Below are 16,385 nucleotides of genomic sequence, written 5' to 3'. Positions count from 1 at the left end.
AATAAGAGCTTGGTGATGATGAACTCCTTGAACTTGACCTTATCTGAGAAGCACTTTATCTGTCCTTCCATTCTAAATGAAAGTTTGGCTTGATAAAGCAATCTTGGCTGTAGGTCTTTGGATTTCATGGCTTGGAATACTTCTTTCCAACCCCTTCTTGCCTGTAAGGTCTCTTTTGAGAAATCCACTGACAGTCTGATGGGTACTCCTTTGTAGGTGACTGTCCCCTTATCCCTTGCTGCTTCTAGGATTTTCTCCTTCATTTTAGTCTTGGCTAATGTAATTAATGATGTGCCTTGGTGTGTTCCTTCTTGGGTCCAACTTCTTTGGGACTCTCTGAGCTTCCTGGATTTCCTGGAAGTCTGTTTCCTTTGCCAGACTGGGGAAGTTCTCCTTTATTATTTGTTCAAATACGTTTTCCACTCGTGGCTGTTTCTTTCCCCCTTCTGGTACCCCTATAATCCGGATGTTGGAACGTTTAAAGATGTCCTGGAGGTTCCTAAGCCTCTCCTCATTTTTTTGAATTCTCATTTCTTCATTCCTTTCTGGTGGGATGTTTTGTTCTTCCTTCTGGTCCATTCCATTGATTTGAATCCCAGTTTCCTTTCCATCGCTATTGGTTTCCTGGACATCTCCCTTCATTTCAATTAGTTTAGCCTTCGTATGTTCCTCTAATTTGTGACTATAATCAACCAGTTCTGTGAGCATCCTGATAAAGTGTCTTGAATTGTGCTTCTGAGAGGCTGGCAATTTCTCAGTCGCTGAGAGTTATGGGCTCTGGGACTTTGAGTTCTTCTTGCGCCATCTTTTGGACTGTTTGTGCCTGTTCCGTAGCAGGATTGGAGCCCTAAGGTGTTCACTAGAGCAGGGCAACTAAGTCGCTGGGTTGTGACGTTGTATGTGGGGGCGGGGTCAAAGAGAAGCAATGGCGTCTCGCCTGCCGCCTGCCGCCGCTGCTCCCACAGGTGGGGCAACTGCCACCGTCACCGGGCCCTCGAGTTTGGTCCTACTACACTCGAGTGTGCCACCGCCGTCAGCCCTCGCCCCCTGGGGCCTGCGTGGTCCGTCTCACTGTTCGCAAATGTGCGACCAAGGTCAGTCTGTCCCACACCCTGACTGGGTCCGGGCTGCCTACGCGCCTGGGTCGGGGGATCTTTCCTGCCCAACCCTGCTCTGCTGCTGGCTCCACCCCTCTTGCCGTCCCTGTTGAATGGTTAGTGGTTGTGGGACTTCGTATAGTTCAATTTTCTGTTTTGTGGCTGTGTCTTTTGTTCTCCAAACCTTTGTTGTATTCAAACTTGGTTGTGGGAGAAGGCACAGTGTTTCCACCTATGCCTCCATCTTGGCGGAAGTCTGAATACATATTTCTTCTTTAACTCCTTGGTTGTCGGACTTCCATACAGTTTGATTTTCTGGCAGTTCCAGTTGTATTTTGTTTTTATATTTGTTGTTGTTCTTTTGGATGTGCGAGGGGGCACAGTGTATCTACCTACGCCTCCATCTTGGTCAGAAGTCCTCCAGACTCCATTTTAACCTGGGACTTGTCGCTCCCTTGCAAGTTGTTCTCCCCAAATGCCTCAGTCGGAAGCCAGCTGACTGATTCCGTGTCCCCTCTGCCCGTACATAGGAAAGTCTCCGGAGCTGGAGCGTGGTGGAAGGTGAGGCAGATGGTTAGGCAGAAACACTGAAGACTCATCCCAGCTGAATGCCCTTCCCCTGCCTGCCCCTTGTGATTCGATTTCTGTTCCCTGGTGCAGTGTGGGTTCTCAGCCTGGTGATGACTGAAGATTAGTTGGTCTGATGGTGGTCTGTGGTATACACAAGAGACCCCGTTGTGGTTAGTAACAAATGGTCTCCCTTTCTGTCCCCAGGCTCCACGTACAGCGTCTTGTCCATCATGCCCTCAGACTCAGAAAGCAGCAGCTCCCTCAGCAGTGTGGGTGAGTACCTCTTTTCGGGGCACCCTCCTTCCTAGAGATAACCAGGTAGGCCAGGGTCTGGGTGCCAGCCACGCCAACCCTGAGTTCATACGATTGGAAGTTGGCCCTCACCCTCCATATCACTTATGGAGTCATATTGCTCAATGCGATTCCATTCTCATTTTCCGTCATCAGCAATATGTCATCTTAATGGAGGAGGGCAGAAATCGGGTTCTGGCAATAGAAGGGAGCTGGGGTAGGCATAGGACTTCTCAGTGAGCCCCACCCTCCTGTCCATGCCAAGGCCACCTGTCCTTGAGACTGGCCCCTTTTGGGACTGTGCCTTGTAAGCAGGAACAGCCCAGTAAGGTTGTTGCCTTGGGGACAGGAGGAGCCAGTCCATGCTGACATGGATGTTTTTCTAGAAGCCCATAGAGAGGCCGGCCCTGCTTCCACTTCTCTGAAGATGTCCCAGCAGGAAGACTGTCATAGTCTCCCAGCTTTCCCATACCTTAGTGCCCTCTCTTTAACACCCTTAGTGCGTTTCTGATGTCCCGACTGATCCTGATGGGTGGATCTACCTTCAGCGGTGAGTCCTGGAGTGTTTTAGTTGAAAGGGCCTCAGAGATCATCTGGCTGTGCCAAAGATTCCAGAACTAGGCAGGGGCAGACCTTTCATGTGTCATTTGACTAATACTATGGACCACCTCCAGTGCACCTGAAGTGGGCTTGCGATACAGTGGTGAGTAGGCAGGTGCGGTTCCTGTGCTTGAGGATCTCAGGGTCTGTGGGGGAGAGAGTTAAGTGAGTCAACACGAAAAGCGAGGTCAGACTGATCAGAAGAGAGGACAGGTCTAGTAGGGGCACCGTGTTCATTTGTTAGAGCTGCCCAAGTAAGGGCCACACACCGAAAGGTATACCTGCTCTCACAGTTCTGGAGGCTAGAAGTCTTAAGATCAAGGCATTGTGTTGGCAGGGCCACGCCTCCTCTGCAGGCTCCAGGGGAGGGTCTGCTCCAGGCTTCTGGTAGTTGCTGGCAATCTTTAGTGTTCCCTGGCCTGTGGATATGTCACATAGTCTCTCTGAGCCTTCATCTTCACATAATGTTCTCTGTATAAGTAAGTCTTTCCAAGTTTCTCCTGAAAAAGGACACTAGTCGTATTGGTTTAGGCACTGTCTCTACTCCTCCAGTGTGACCTTCATTTTGACCATCTGTAAAGACTATTTCCAACTGAAGTCACATTCACATTTGCTAGGGATTAGGACTTGAGCGTCTTTTTTTGGAAGACACAGTACAGCCCCTCATGATCTTCCTCATCCTGTGTAGCATTTAGGGAGGACTCTTCTGGAAGTGTGGTTCAGATCTGCTCAGTATCACTTTGTCCTTCCTGTTGTGGACATGTTTTTTTTTAAAAATATATTTTATTGATTATACCATTACAGTTGTTCTATTCCCCCCCTTCAATCCCTTCCACCCGCACACTCCCTCCCCCACCATTGTGCCCCCCTTAGTTTATAACCACGTGTCTCAAGTTCTTTGGATTCTATATTTCCCCCACTATTCTCGCCCTCCCCCCTATCTATTTTCTACCTACCATCTATGCTATTTTCTGTGCCTTCTCCCCCCTTCTCCCCCTACCACCCCCCTGTTTCTAACCTTCCATGTGTTCTTCATTTCTATGGTTCCACTCCTGATCTAGCTGTCCTCTTGGTTTGCTTTTGTTTTAGGTGTGGTTGTTAACAGCTGTGTGTTTGCTGTCCTTTCACTGTTAATATTTTTCATCTTCTTTTTCTTATATAAGTCCCTTTAGCATTTCATATAATAAGGGCTTGGTGCTGATGAACTCCTTGAACTTGACCTTATCTGAGAAGCACTTTATCTGTCCTTCCATTCTAAATGAAAGTTTTGCTGGATAAAGCAATCTTGGCTGTAGGTCTTTGGATTTCATGACTTGGAATACTTCTTTCCAGCCCCTTCTTGCCTGTAAGGTCTCTTTTGAGAAATCCGCTGACAGTCTGATGGGTACTCCTTTGTAGGTGACTGTCCCCTTATCCCTTGATGCTTCTAGGATTCTCTCCTTCATTTTGGTCTTGGCTAATGTAATTATGATGTGCCTTGGTGTGTTCCTTCTTGGGTCCAACTTCTTTGGCACTCTCTGAGCTTCCTGGATTTCCTGGAAGTCTATTTCCTTTGCCAGACTGGGGAAGTTCTCCTTTATTATTTGTTCAAATATGTTTTCCACTCGTGGCTGTTTCTTTCCCCCTTCTGGTACCCCTATAATTCGGATGTTGGAACGTTTAAAGATGTCCTGGAGGTTCCTAAGCCTCTCCTCATTTTTTTGAATTCTCATTTCTTCATTCCTTTCTGGTGGGATGTTTTGTTCTTCCTTCTGGTCCATTCCATTGATTTGAGTCCCCGTTTCCTTTCCATCACTATTGGTTTCCTGTGCATCTCCCTTCATTTCAATTAGTTTAGCCTTCATATATTCCTCTAATTTGTGACTTTGTTCCTCTAATTTGTGACTATAATCTACCAGTTCTGTGAGCATCCTGATAAATAGTGTCCTGAATTGTGCTTCTGAGAGGCTGGCAATTTCTTGGTCGCTGAGAGTTATTGGCTCTTGGACTTTGAGTTCTTCTTGTGCCATCTTTCGGGTTGTTCTTGCCTGTTCCATAGCAGGATCAGAGCCCTAAAATGTTCACTAGAACAGGGCAGCTAAGTCGCTGGGTTGTGACGTTGTATGTGGGGGCGGAGTCAAAGAGCGACAATGGCTCTCACCGGTATTGCAGGGAAACTAAGTCGCTGGGTTGTGTCGTTGTCTGTGGGGGCGGGGTCAAAGAGGGACTCTGGCGTCCTGTCCGCCGCCTGCCGCCATGGCCCTCACCGGTGCCGCAGTTGCTGCCGTCACCTGGCCCACGCGTTTCGTCCCACTGCTCGCGAGTGTGCAATCGCCGTCAGCCCTCGCCCCCTGGGGCCTGTGTGGTCTGTCTCACTGTGCGCGAATATGCGCCCGAGGTCTGCCCCGCACCCCAACTGGTTCCTGTCTGCCTGTGAGCCTGGGTCGGGGGCCCTGTCCTGCCCGACCCTGCTCACTGCTGGCTCCGCCCCTCTTACCGTCCCCGTTGAACGGTTAGATGTAGTCGGACTTCCGTATAATTCAATTTTCTGTCCTTTGGTTGTGTCTTTGTTTCTCCAAACCTTTGTTGTATTCAAACTTGGTTGTGGGAGAAGGCACAGTGTTTCCACCTATGCCTCCATCTTGGCGGAAGTCGTGGACATGTTGATTGAATGCTGGAATTGTCAGAATTTTGAACTTAGGACTGGCTCCCAGGTAGCATGGGGTGGTGCAGTCGGGGAGGAGAGCTGCAAGGGGGGGCTTTTGTGAAACTGAACTGATGGAGCTCTGAGTATGTACCTTTTGCCTTGCTCATGCTTCACTCTTTTCTGGTTCCCTGTTCTCTCGGGAACAAGGCACAATAATCTAATTAATTTGCATCACATTGACACTTTTAAGTTAAATTCAGTAAGTTTTCTAATAGCTTTTGCCTTTTAGAAGGGGACTCCAAAGAGAGAGGTCTTAGGTAAACCACAGCAAGCATTGTTAGTGGTGGGATTTCGAGCCAGAGCAGGAGGTGCTTTTCCTGCAGTGAACCTTTGCTCTGGAAGAGACCTCATGCCAGTGGCCCTCCGTTTGGTTCTCCACACACTCAGTCGCCCTCAGGATGGAGGGGTCAGCAGTGTCCCTGGATACTTGTTGGCCGGCGGGCAGAGAGCAGCAGGCAGGCAGAGAGCAGTGCTGTGTCCAGATCTTAAATGCTACAAGACCAGGGTGTATCCCTTCAGGGGAAACAAACCCTATTGTGTTCACTGGGAACCAAGTTTTGTTGTTCTCGCTCCTCAGCGTGCTGGTGGCATTGTTCCTGGGGTAAGTGGCTCCATTTTTTTCACAGGCTGACTTGAATGTCCTCACGGCTGCAGCAATAGGGATTACCTATGCACACTGCCTTAAACAACGAAGGAACGTGACCTCACATAATGAGAAGGGCAACTGGGCCGAGCCCGTCAGGGTGTGGCTCTCTGATCCCCTCTGTGGTATCTTCCCCTCAGGCTGATGGTCAGGGCGCTGTAGCAGCATTTCCAGCCGTTATATCCTGACAGTGTCCTGGGCTCTGATGGCCATTATGGGAGCCACAGGTGGTTTTTAAATTTAAAGTAATTAAAATGAAATAAACTTTCTAGTTCTAGCAGTTACACTAGCCACATTTCAAGCGCTCTCTGGCCTGTTTGGGGCTAGTGGCTACCATGTTGAACATGAACAGAGCCGATAAACGAACATCTCCGTCGTCACAAACAGTCCGGAGGATGAGGAGGGTTGTCTCCTCTAGTGTCTCCTGATGAGCAAAGAAGCCTTCCCCAGAAGTCCCTCAGGCAGTCTCTTCTCACTGACCACAAGTGAGTCGCTTGTCCGTAGCCAAACTGCTGGCCCTCCCATTGTGGTCGCTGGGCCAGCAGCATTCAGGTGCATGTTAGAGTGCAGGTTCCCAAGCTTCTTGTCGTGCTTGCTCTGTCAGAAGCTCTGAGCATGGGCCCCGCACCCACATGTAATAGCCCTCCTGGTTTGAGGTGGGCTGGCCTCACCCAGGCCTCAGCGAGAGAACTAAAGTGTCTGTGCCTGGCTTGGACCAGCCCCTTGGTGGAGAGTGAATGGTGGGGTCAGCCACAGGACCACTGCAGTGCCTGCCAGAGAATTCCTCCTGGTTCAGCCTTCACCCAGTGACAGGCAGAGCTCTTCCTTTTCTGGCCTTCACAGGTGCACCACTGCCTTTGCAGAAGGGGGTGCTGGTAAGTCAGGTGGGGAGACTGGCTATGTTTGTTTACCGTCTCTCTCCATGAACCTAAGGAAAGGCAAGAGCAAGGTCTTAGAATAAAAATATCACTCCTACTCTTCCAGGTATATCTCCCTAACAAAGAACATTTGGGAAAAGAATGGCAGCTTATATTCCGCATAAAAGAAATTGGTAGATGAAGCCTGGAGGATGTAGTGTTTTCTTAGTGACTGCTGGTGATCGGTTGGCTCCCCTGGTTAGCGTTAGACCCTTAGGTGGTCTGTGCCATTTCAGCTCTCCAGCTTGACTCTACAGACAGCTCACCTGCCTTTGCCATCTAATGGTCTTACAGGTTGCAGTGCCTTTCTACTGAGGCCTTCCCAGGCAGTTTTTATCAGCTGAGGGTGAGTGGCTTCTTTGAGTCCTTCCCCCATCCATGCCACCTGTTAGTAAGTAATCTGCCCACTGGGTAGGCCCAGATATTGCACGCTCATTTTAGGCACTTCATATTTTTTCCTTCCCACTCAATCTTTTATTTTTTAAAAGATTGTATTTATTGATTGATATTTTAAAAATATTTTATTTATTATTTTTAGAGAGAGGGGAAGGGAGAGAGAGAGAGAGAAGGAGGGTAACATTGATGTGAGAGAAGAATAGATTGGTTGCCTGTTGCCCAAACCAGGAAGGGCCTGCAACCCAGGAAGGTGCCCTGACCGGGAATCAAACCAGTGTGACCTTTCACTTTGTGGGATGACACACAACCTACTGAGCCAGGCTGGTCAGGGTTTCTCTCCATTCACCTTGATCTAATTTCTTTCGAAAAGAAATTAGATCTAATTTCTTTCTTTTATTTCTCATCTTGAATAACTGGGAAAGTTTTAAGAAGAGACATTCTTGGGTGGCATTTATAAAACGGGACTTCAGTTTCCTGCAAATTGAAGTAACAAGAGAGATTTCTTATTAACCAGAGAGTTCTCCTGGTTTGCTGGCAGGACAGGGAGCTGGCGAGCCTCCTTCATATCTCAGCGAAGATTTTTTGAAAGTGCAACTTCTGCTTGACAAGGAAGATGGAGGCAGTGCTGCACCCCAACTCCTTGTGCCCTCTGACCCTTCTTTCTCTAGTCCTTTGGGTTCAGAGGTCTGTTTTCTCTCAGTTCATCAGATGAAGGGAGCATGTGTTCAGTTCTTGTAAGGGGTCACAGAGGGTCTTGGCCCCTGATCGTAGAGTCCAGCCAGTTATCTCAACCCATCAGGCTGCTATAAGACGCGGATGGCTTAGAAACAAACATTTATTTCTCACACTTCTAGATCCTGGGAGGCTCAAGACCACACATTAAGGCAGATACAGTACCTAGTGGGGCTCATTTCCTGGTTCAAGGATGACACCTTCTCACTGTATCCTCCAAAGTCAGGAGAGAGCTGTCGGGTGGGGTTCCTTTATGATGCACCGATCCTATCCGTGAGGGCTCCAACCTCATGACCTAATCACCCCCAAAGGCCCCACCTCCTAATACTGCTAATACTTGGGGTTAGGATTTCGGTATAGAGATTTGGTGGGGGCGCACAAACATTCTGACCACAGCAGCAGAGAGGTAAGCTACTGGCTCTCCGCCCTGTGTAAAACAAACAAATAGCTCAGGGGAAGGAGCAGTTGTTTCTGACTGACAAGGGGCATCAATGTAAGCTTGAGGGAGGAGGGGCCCTTGAGTTGGGCCTTCCGGGAATGGTGCTCTGGATGCAAGAACAGGCAGGAAGCAATAGGCCAACTCTGTGTGTCTCTGAGTTTAGGATTCAAGAGCAAGGAGCTTATCTGGGAGGTGATGTGGGAGGTGGGCAAGGCTGCAGCTGCCGGTTGGACTCTAACCTTCTGTCATTTTAAGGCCTTGGAGGAGCTGAGCTGTGGGGTGGCACTGACCAGGGAGGGGGTCTCCCTGGGATTCCAAAGTGGGTAAGGGGCCTTCCCTGCGTTTCATCAATGGATGATGCTTTTAACTGCAGTGGATACCAGACAGTCAATACAATGAGGAAGGAAAAGCCATTTTGGACAGCAAATGCAACTTTGGTCCAGACAAGAGGTCCTCTAACTTTATCAGACATCAGAATCTCCTAGAAGGGATCACTCCCAGGGTTTCTGATTCAGTAAGTCTGGGTGAAGCCTGAAATGTACATTTTTAACAAGTTGTCTCCTGAAGTTAAGGAAGTTTTAGAAGCTCTGGCTCAGGGTGTGAGACTGTTCCCCCCATGGCTCTGGCTCTCCTGGGCTGGAGGTGAGGCTGGCTTGGCTTTGCTCTCTCCTGCCTGCGATGACCACGTTCTGCTACTCCTTTGTTTCTCCCCTGACTGCCAGGGTCTGGAGGTAGCCAGGAAGTTTACCTGGGTATCCTCACTTCCCCTGACTGCTTTTGGCCAGTACCAGCTTCCTCCTTGACCTCTAGCGCCATGGGCCCACAGGGCCCTGAAGCAGAGCTGTGGCCTGTCCAGCTGTAAATAAGACTGAGGGTACTGCTTTTGGGGCCAGCTGAAGCGTGGTGATGAGGGAGCCAAGGACAAAGGGGATTATGGCCAAGAAGACCACCTAACTGCCAGGTTGCTTACTAGGCCTCCTGGCCTGTAGCAGGTGGCCACACCAGTAAGGGCAACCTGCAGGGGGAGCCAGGCCTCTTGTGATGGTGAGAGGTTCTCTGCTGCCTCTGCCTGCTCTGTCTCTGCTGCTGCTTCCCTGCTCACCCCCAGGCCCAGGTGAGTGACAGCTCTGAGTCCAGAATCCAGGGCCTGTGCCAGCTCTCCTGGCGTCTCTCGCCACCCCTTTTGGGGCCATTTTTAGTGTGGTCAGATCCCTTATCCCCTGAATCCCATTTGGACACTAAAAAAGGAAAGGAAAATCTGCCTTCTTTACTGGGATCTGGATTTGGAAAGATGAAGGTGTGAAGCTGGGAGAGAGTGGACAGTTTTGCACTTGAATCCAAAAGAACTGTACTGGATAGGAGGGAGAAGAGGGCATTGGACATTTGTTGGACAGCTCACTTGAAGTTAGTTTTATTTTGCTTGTTATTTAAAATGTTTGTCATAACCATGGTGACTGCTGAGGGGGCGGACAGTCAGCTCTTCACCAGTCACACCACTCCTGGGTTCATGGCTTCAGTTTAGGGTACCGCAGGGTTTGTTTTTTTTTTGACTTTTTAAAAGTCATTTTTAGACTTCCGGCCAAGATAGAGGCATAGATGGAAACACTGTGCCTCCTTGCACAACCAAAATTAGGGACAACAAAGATTTAGAATCAAAAACACAACCAGAACAGACAGAAAATTGAACTGTACGGAAGTCTGACAACCATTCAACCAGACCGGTAAGAGGGGCGGAGTTGGTGGCCAGCAGAGAGGGGTCTCAGCAGGAAAAGGTGGTGGCTGCCAGACCCAGGAGCACAGGCAGCAAGGGGCTAACCATGGTCACACATTGGCGTGCAGATAAACTAGGCAAAATCAGGCAGCGAGACAGACTGAGCAACCCAGGTCTCCAGCTCCGGGAAATAAAGCCTAAAAGCACCGGTTGAAAAGGTGCTGGGAGAGACTCTTAGCCTCATAGGAAAATTCGTTGGAGAGACCCACAGGGTCCTAGAACATACACAAGCCCACGCAACTGGGATCAGCACCAGAAGGGCCCAATTTGCTTGTGGGAAGCGGCAGAGGGGACTGAAATCAGAGAGAGAGAGAAAAGAACAAGTGCCATTGCTTTCCCTCTGACCCCGCCCCCACATACAGCCTCACAACCCAGTGACTGGGTTGCCCTGCCCTGGTGAACACCTAAGGCTCTGCCCCTCATACGTAACAGGCACAACAAGACAAAAACATTATGGCTCAAGCAGAAAAACAGCTCAAAGCCCCAGAGCCAATACTTCTAAGAAGAGATAGCCGACCTATCAGATGCACAGTTCAAACTGGTAATCAGGATGCTCACAGAACTGGTTGATTTTGGTCTCAAATTAAATGAAAGAATGAAAGCTACACTAAGTGAAATGAAGCAAAATGCACAGGGAACCAATAGTGATGGAAAGAAAACTGGGACTCAAATCAGTGGAGTGGACCAGAAGGAAGAAAGAAACAATCAAACAGAAAAGAATGAAGAAATAAGAATTCAAAAAAATGAGGAGAGGCTTAGGAACCTCCAGGACATTTTTAAACGTTCCAACATCCAAATTATAGGGGAACCAGAAGGGGAAGAGGAAGACCAACAAATTGAAAGCTTATCTGAACAAATACTAAAGGAGAACTCCCCCAGTCTGGCAAAGGAAGTAGACTTCTAGGAAGTCCAGGAAGCTCAGAGAGTCCCAAAGGTGGACCCAAAGAAGGAAAAGTCATTTTTATTGAGATGGAAGTTTACCCTTTTTAGTACATAGTTCAGTGGGCCGTGACAGACACATGTGCATTTAACCACTATCACAATTAAGACACGGAACAATTTCTTCACCCCCAAAATTTCCCTCTGTGGCTTTGTGGTTTGCCTTTCTTCCTCCCACCCCTGGGCTGGCAGCCACTGATTTTTTCTGCCTTTATAGTTTCATCTTTTTCTGAGTCTCACAAGTGGAGTCACAGAGTGTAAAGCCTTTTCAGCCTGGCTTCTTTCAGTTGGCATATCAGGCATTTGCCATTCCCCTGTGCTTTCGTGTGTATTAGTGGTTTGTATCAGTAGCCCATTCCTTTTTATTGCTGAGTAGTATTCCATTGTGGGGATGTAATTCTGTTTTATCCATTCACAGGCTACTATAAACACTTGTGTGCTGGTTTTGTGTGAACATAAATTTTTATTTCTCTTGTGTAAACACTTTGAGGGAGATTACTGAGTAGTATGGTAAATGCGAGTTTAACTTTATAAAAGACCATCAAAGTGTTTTCTAAAGTGTATGTGTCATTGCGTATCCACACCAGCAGTGTTTGAAATTTCCGGTTCCTTTGCATCCTTGCCAGCACTTGGAAAAGGGAGCTGTACGAAGTATCCAGCGCTGGTCAGGGGAGGATGGGGAAACAGCCCTGGGACCCCAGCTTTCCAGCCAGTCACCTTGGTCCTCGGGATCTTTGCTGGGTTCCAATGGGATCTTCTTCCTCAGGCTGTGTCTCCTGCCCTGCTCAGGGCTCAGATTGGCCTCTCCATGCCCAGGGATGGCTGATAAGCTGGTGCTTCCAGACAGGCAAGGATGCGAGGATTTGGGCCAAAACAGTTTCACCTAGAAGTGTCACAGCTGGGTTGGGAAGAGGGGGGGTCCTCAGCCAGGGCCAGCAGGGTGGAGGGTGAGTGTGTGGACACTGGGGCCAGACTGCCTGACCCTAGGTTTTTGTTTTACCTCTTACCTTCTGACTTGGTGTTGTCATCTGTGACAGGGGATGCTAACACGATACACCTGGTTGGGCTGTAGGGCGTAACTAAGGCCAAAAGTCAGAACAGTGTGAGGCACCTGGTGACGCTCTCTGAATGCCAGTTCACTTTATTATTTTCCTCCTGCCAGGAACCACTGGGAAAGCGCCGTCCCCACCGCCCCTCCTCACTGACCGCCAAGTGAATGAGAAGGTGGAGAACCTCTCCATTCAGCTGCGTCTGATGACCCGAGAGAGGAATGAACTGCGGAAGCGCCTGGCCTTTGCGGCCCATGGGACGACCTTTGACAAGAGGTAGTGATCGGCCAGCTCCCCTGCTGAGCACACTCACCAACGGGCAAGGGTTATTATCCTGATGCCATCACCACCCCTCCCCACCAAAGGGGGGGTCTTTAGCTCCTGGGGAGAGGGCACAGATTTGTTCTGCTTCCTCCAAATTGAAATTGCAGCCCGTGGCCTGAATCACACAACTCGAGGATTGAAAGATGTGGCACAAAGGTGTGTCTGTGCCGAGTCTGGCCCCTGATAGTGGTGTGCTCATCTGTGTGTGTGTGCGCATGGCAGAGAGCCTGGGGTTTGCCTCCTTGCTTTTCTACTGGCCTTGCAGATGGTTGTTCAGTGACAGCAGCTGTAAGGGCCTGGCCCTACCTTGGTACTGCTCACTGGTTGATTGGAAGGCCTTGAGTTCATCATTACTGCCCTCCAGGTCTCTGTCTTACAGCCCCAAGACAGTACGCTTCCCTCTTTAACCCCTGCTTCTGCTGTGCACAGCGCCTGCTCTATCAGAGACAGCCATCCCATTGCTGAGCCCCAGGAGGGTCCACCTCTGTGTGTGTGTGTGTGTGTGTGTGTGTGTGTGTGTGCGCGCGCGCGCGCGCCACTCTTTCTCAGAAGATCCCTGCCTGCCTCCTGTTAGGTGGATCTTTATGTCGTTTGTAAAGGTACATTAACTGTACCTTGCCATGTATGTATTTTAGAAAGGGTGTATTCCACCCGACTTCTTTGTTTTGAAGAAAATCTTTGCTTCTTTTGCCAGGGAAGGGCAGTCCAGCAGGTGGGCAAAGGGAGACTCTTTACCCACCTGCATGATCCAGGGGGGCTTCATGGAGGAGGGGGAGGGATGCACAGTTTATCCTTCCAGGAGATCCTGGAGGGGTCCTGAGTAGTTTAATCTCTTCCCTTTAGGACAGAGGTGTCAAACCCATTTTCACCAGGGGCCACATCAGCCTCCCAGTTGCCTTCAAAGGGCTGAATATAATTTCAACATCTTAACAGTTAAAGAGTAGTTACATTTATACAGTCCTAAAATTATCTCAGCCCTTTGAAGGCAACTGTGAGGCTGATGTGGCCCCCAGTGAAAAGCATCAGGGTGTGTGCCTTGCTCCAAGGAAGGTTCTTTTGGGGAAAGTGTCAGCGCTGCAAAGCCTGCTCCTTGAGATTGCTTTGATGAGCATAAGCCCCAATCAGATGGCACAAGAGGCAGGGCCTGTGAAGACAGGAAGCGTGCACTGGAATGCATGTTTTCCACTGCTGCTTTCATGCTACCAATGAAGAGTGTGTGGTTGCATAGCCACGTGGCCAGCAAAGTCCAAAGTGTTCATGGTGTGTCCTTTACAGAAAGGGTTTGCTGATGCCTGCTTTAGGACAGGTGTTCTCAAGCCTGAGCATGCAGTGGAATCACCTGGAGGCCTTGTTAAAGCACAGATTGCTAGTTAGTCCTCCCTCTGTCCCTTCATAGTGACTGATTCAGGAGTTCCAGGGCTGGCCTGACAATTTGCATTTCTAACAAGTTCCCAGGTGACGCCAATGCTGCGGTCCTGGAACCCCTCTTTGAGAACCACTGCTCTTAGTCACTGTTCTCAGCTTTGGCTGCACATGGGAATTGCCTTGGGAACTTAAAAAATAATCCTGGTATCCGAGTCCCACCTAACAGGTGCTGATGTAATTGGCCCGAGGGTTTTAATGTATACCCGAGATAGAGAATCACTGGTCTAAAGAGTGAAGACACTTTATCACAGATTTTTTGGTGGACCCACTTCGTGTGCAGGCCTGTCACAAGATCTCCTGGAGACTATTGGATGGTACTTTCTCAGCTCTCCAGGCCCTGTGCTCCTGCACAGGCAACCTAGGGTCGCTCCATCCTGGGGATTCTGATTCTTTTTGCCCGGACGCGGCTAGGACATGTGAGCTTAACAAGCATGCAGGTGATCGCGGTGCATAGGAGACCAGTATTTGGGAATCACTGGGCTTTAGTGACCTAGGGCATGGCTTCTGGAGGGAGGGACATTCCATGTCAGTGTGTGCACAGTGCTGTTCACTGTCTGGGCAGGCCCTACCACAGGCTGAATCCTGACTACGAGAGGCTGAAGATTCAGTGTGTGCGGGCCATGTCGGACCTGCAGAGTCTGCAGAACCAGCACACCAATGCCTTGAAGAGGTGTGAGGAGGTGGCCAAGGAGACCGACTTCTACCAGTGAGTGGGGCCTGCCTGGCGAGGGCTCCAGGATCCCAGAACAGCTCCCTCTTACCCTTCCCTACTTCTGCACTTGGAGCCAGGCCTTCTGGTCCTCGTCCTGCCTCTGCCATGTAGTGTGCCTTCAGCAAATGGGTTTATGCCCTTGGGCCTCAGTTTTCCTAAGTGCAATGTGAGGCTGTTAATCCTTCACACCATTGATTGCCACCCTCAGAGGCATGGCAGGTTAGAAGGTGACTGAAAACATGAGTCTGAGGGCCTGGCAGACCCTTGGGCTTCTGGGTCACTGTCCGGGGGCTCTGCTGCAGCTCTCTGCCACAGGAGAGGCAGATGGGGTGTATCCCCTTTTGTTCTCCTAGTGTCTCTCTGCGGGTGTTTGCCTGTCTGCTTGCTGGTGTTTGCTCAGGCCTAGTACCTCAGTACTTGGAGGTGCCAGGTTTGTTCCCCAGGTAGAGGAATCTCTCTCTCTCTCTCTCGCATATGTACCCATTTTGGTGTCAGGTTTTTCAAAAGTGGTTTGGGTCCTTCTGGCATCTGGTTAACAGCAGGCTTTGGTCTGCCCCTGAGTACTGAGGACTCAGCTACTGTTGCTCCCCAGTTGGTGTATTGGGAGTGTTGGGCTCTGGAGGGGCAGGATATGCCTTGGGGTGGGGGTTGGAGGCTGTCTGGGGCTCACTATGTGTGGGGGGATTTCAGCACACTCCACAGCCGGCTCCTGAGTGACCAGACCCAGCTGAAGGATGACGTGGACATGCTGAGGCGGGAGAACGGGCAGTTGCTGCGGGAGCGAAACCTGCTGCAGCAGTCGTGGGAGGACATGAAGCGGCTCCATGAGGAAGACCAGAAGGAGATTGGTGACCTCCGGGCCCAACAGCAGCAGGTAGAGCTGGGCCAGGTGGCTGAGGGTAGGCCAAGTCCAGCCACCCACCCACCCTGACACCCACCCACCCTGACACCCACTCACCCTGACACCCATTCACCCATCCACACATTCACACATCTACTGGTCATTTAGCTAGTATTTCTGGAGCGTCCACCTCATGTGAAGCATTGGGGTATCTGTGAGCAAACACTCAGCCCTTGCTCTCATGGACTCTGCAGTCCAATGGGAGACAAATGCTAATTAAATAATCACACATATCTTTTATTATGAATGTTGCAATGCTGTGAAAGAGGAGGTACTGTGCAGTGTGTAATAGAAATTAGATTTACTCTGGGACTTGGGGGTCTGGCAGTCTGTAGCTTCCTTCCTTTGTATGAATCACGTGAGATTATGGATGGAGGGAATCTTGGAAATTTTAAAGCCCTGCACAAATACAAGATGGAACAGTTGTCATCTTTATTTTGGGTGGGAGTGTGGCCTATGACCCTTGCTGCTCCCTGCATTCCAAGTTACATTCTTTGCTGTGCTCAGCTCTTGTTTCACGTTGATAAAGGTGCAGGGAGCAGGCTGGTCAGAACTGGCTTGCTGTGAGTAATGTTGATCCCTTCTCTTGAAGCTACCAGGGCTGCCCAGAGATGTGGCCCGGCTGACGGCATGCTCTGTGTCCACAGGTGGTTGATGTGTGGGGTTGGAAGGCAGTCCCAGGAGGAGGCAGTATGTTCTCTGAGCTCTGCAGCATAGCTCTGACTGGGTAGAGAGCTCCTTCCCCCTCGGAACCATTATGGTTCCCAAAGTTCAGGCAGGACTGCTAGGGCTTGCTCCACAGTTTGGAACAATCTGACCTTACCTGATAATTTAGCATGATGTTATCTAGCTTCATTGCTTTTTCCTTTATAATTTAAAATTTTTTAAATTGC

At 49.7% G+C, this 16,385-nt stretch overlaps 1 protein-coding gene across 3 annotated transcripts in view; it reads left to right on the top strand.

The window, feature by feature from the left end:
• Nucleotides 1-16,385, top strand: part of DLG5 (discs large MAGUK scaffold protein 5) — a 127,243-nt gene that overhangs the window by 49,601 nt on the left and 61,257 nt on the right. For 2 of the 3 annotated variants that reach the window (XM_037056372.1, XM_037056370.1), the window contains exons 2-5: nucleotides 1,872-1,940; nucleotides 12,244-12,406; nucleotides 14,442-14,585; nucleotides 15,282-15,465. In XM_037056372.1, the coding sequence (XP_036912267.1) occupies nucleotides 1,872-1,940; nucleotides 12,244-12,406; nucleotides 14,442-14,585; nucleotides 15,282-15,465 (560 nt within the window). The remainder of the gene's footprint in view (nucleotides 1-1,871; nucleotides 1,941-12,243; nucleotides 12,407-14,441; nucleotides 14,586-15,281; nucleotides 15,466-16,385) is intronic. The other variant, XM_037056371.1, reaches the window with a different exon arrangement.

The sequence above is a fragment of the Sturnira hondurensis genome, unplaced genomic scaffold, assembly GCF_014824575.4.
Source record: "Sturnira hondurensis isolate 20B ecotype Veracruz unplaced genomic scaffold, ASM1482457v3 Scaffold0008916, whole genome shotgun sequence".
In the NCBI taxonomy this organism is placed as follows: Eukaryota; Metazoa; Chordata; class Mammalia; order Chiroptera; family Phyllostomidae; genus Sturnira; species Sturnira hondurensis.
Note: the sequence above shows the minus strand (reverse complement) of the source record. Positions and strands in the feature narration are given on the sequence as shown.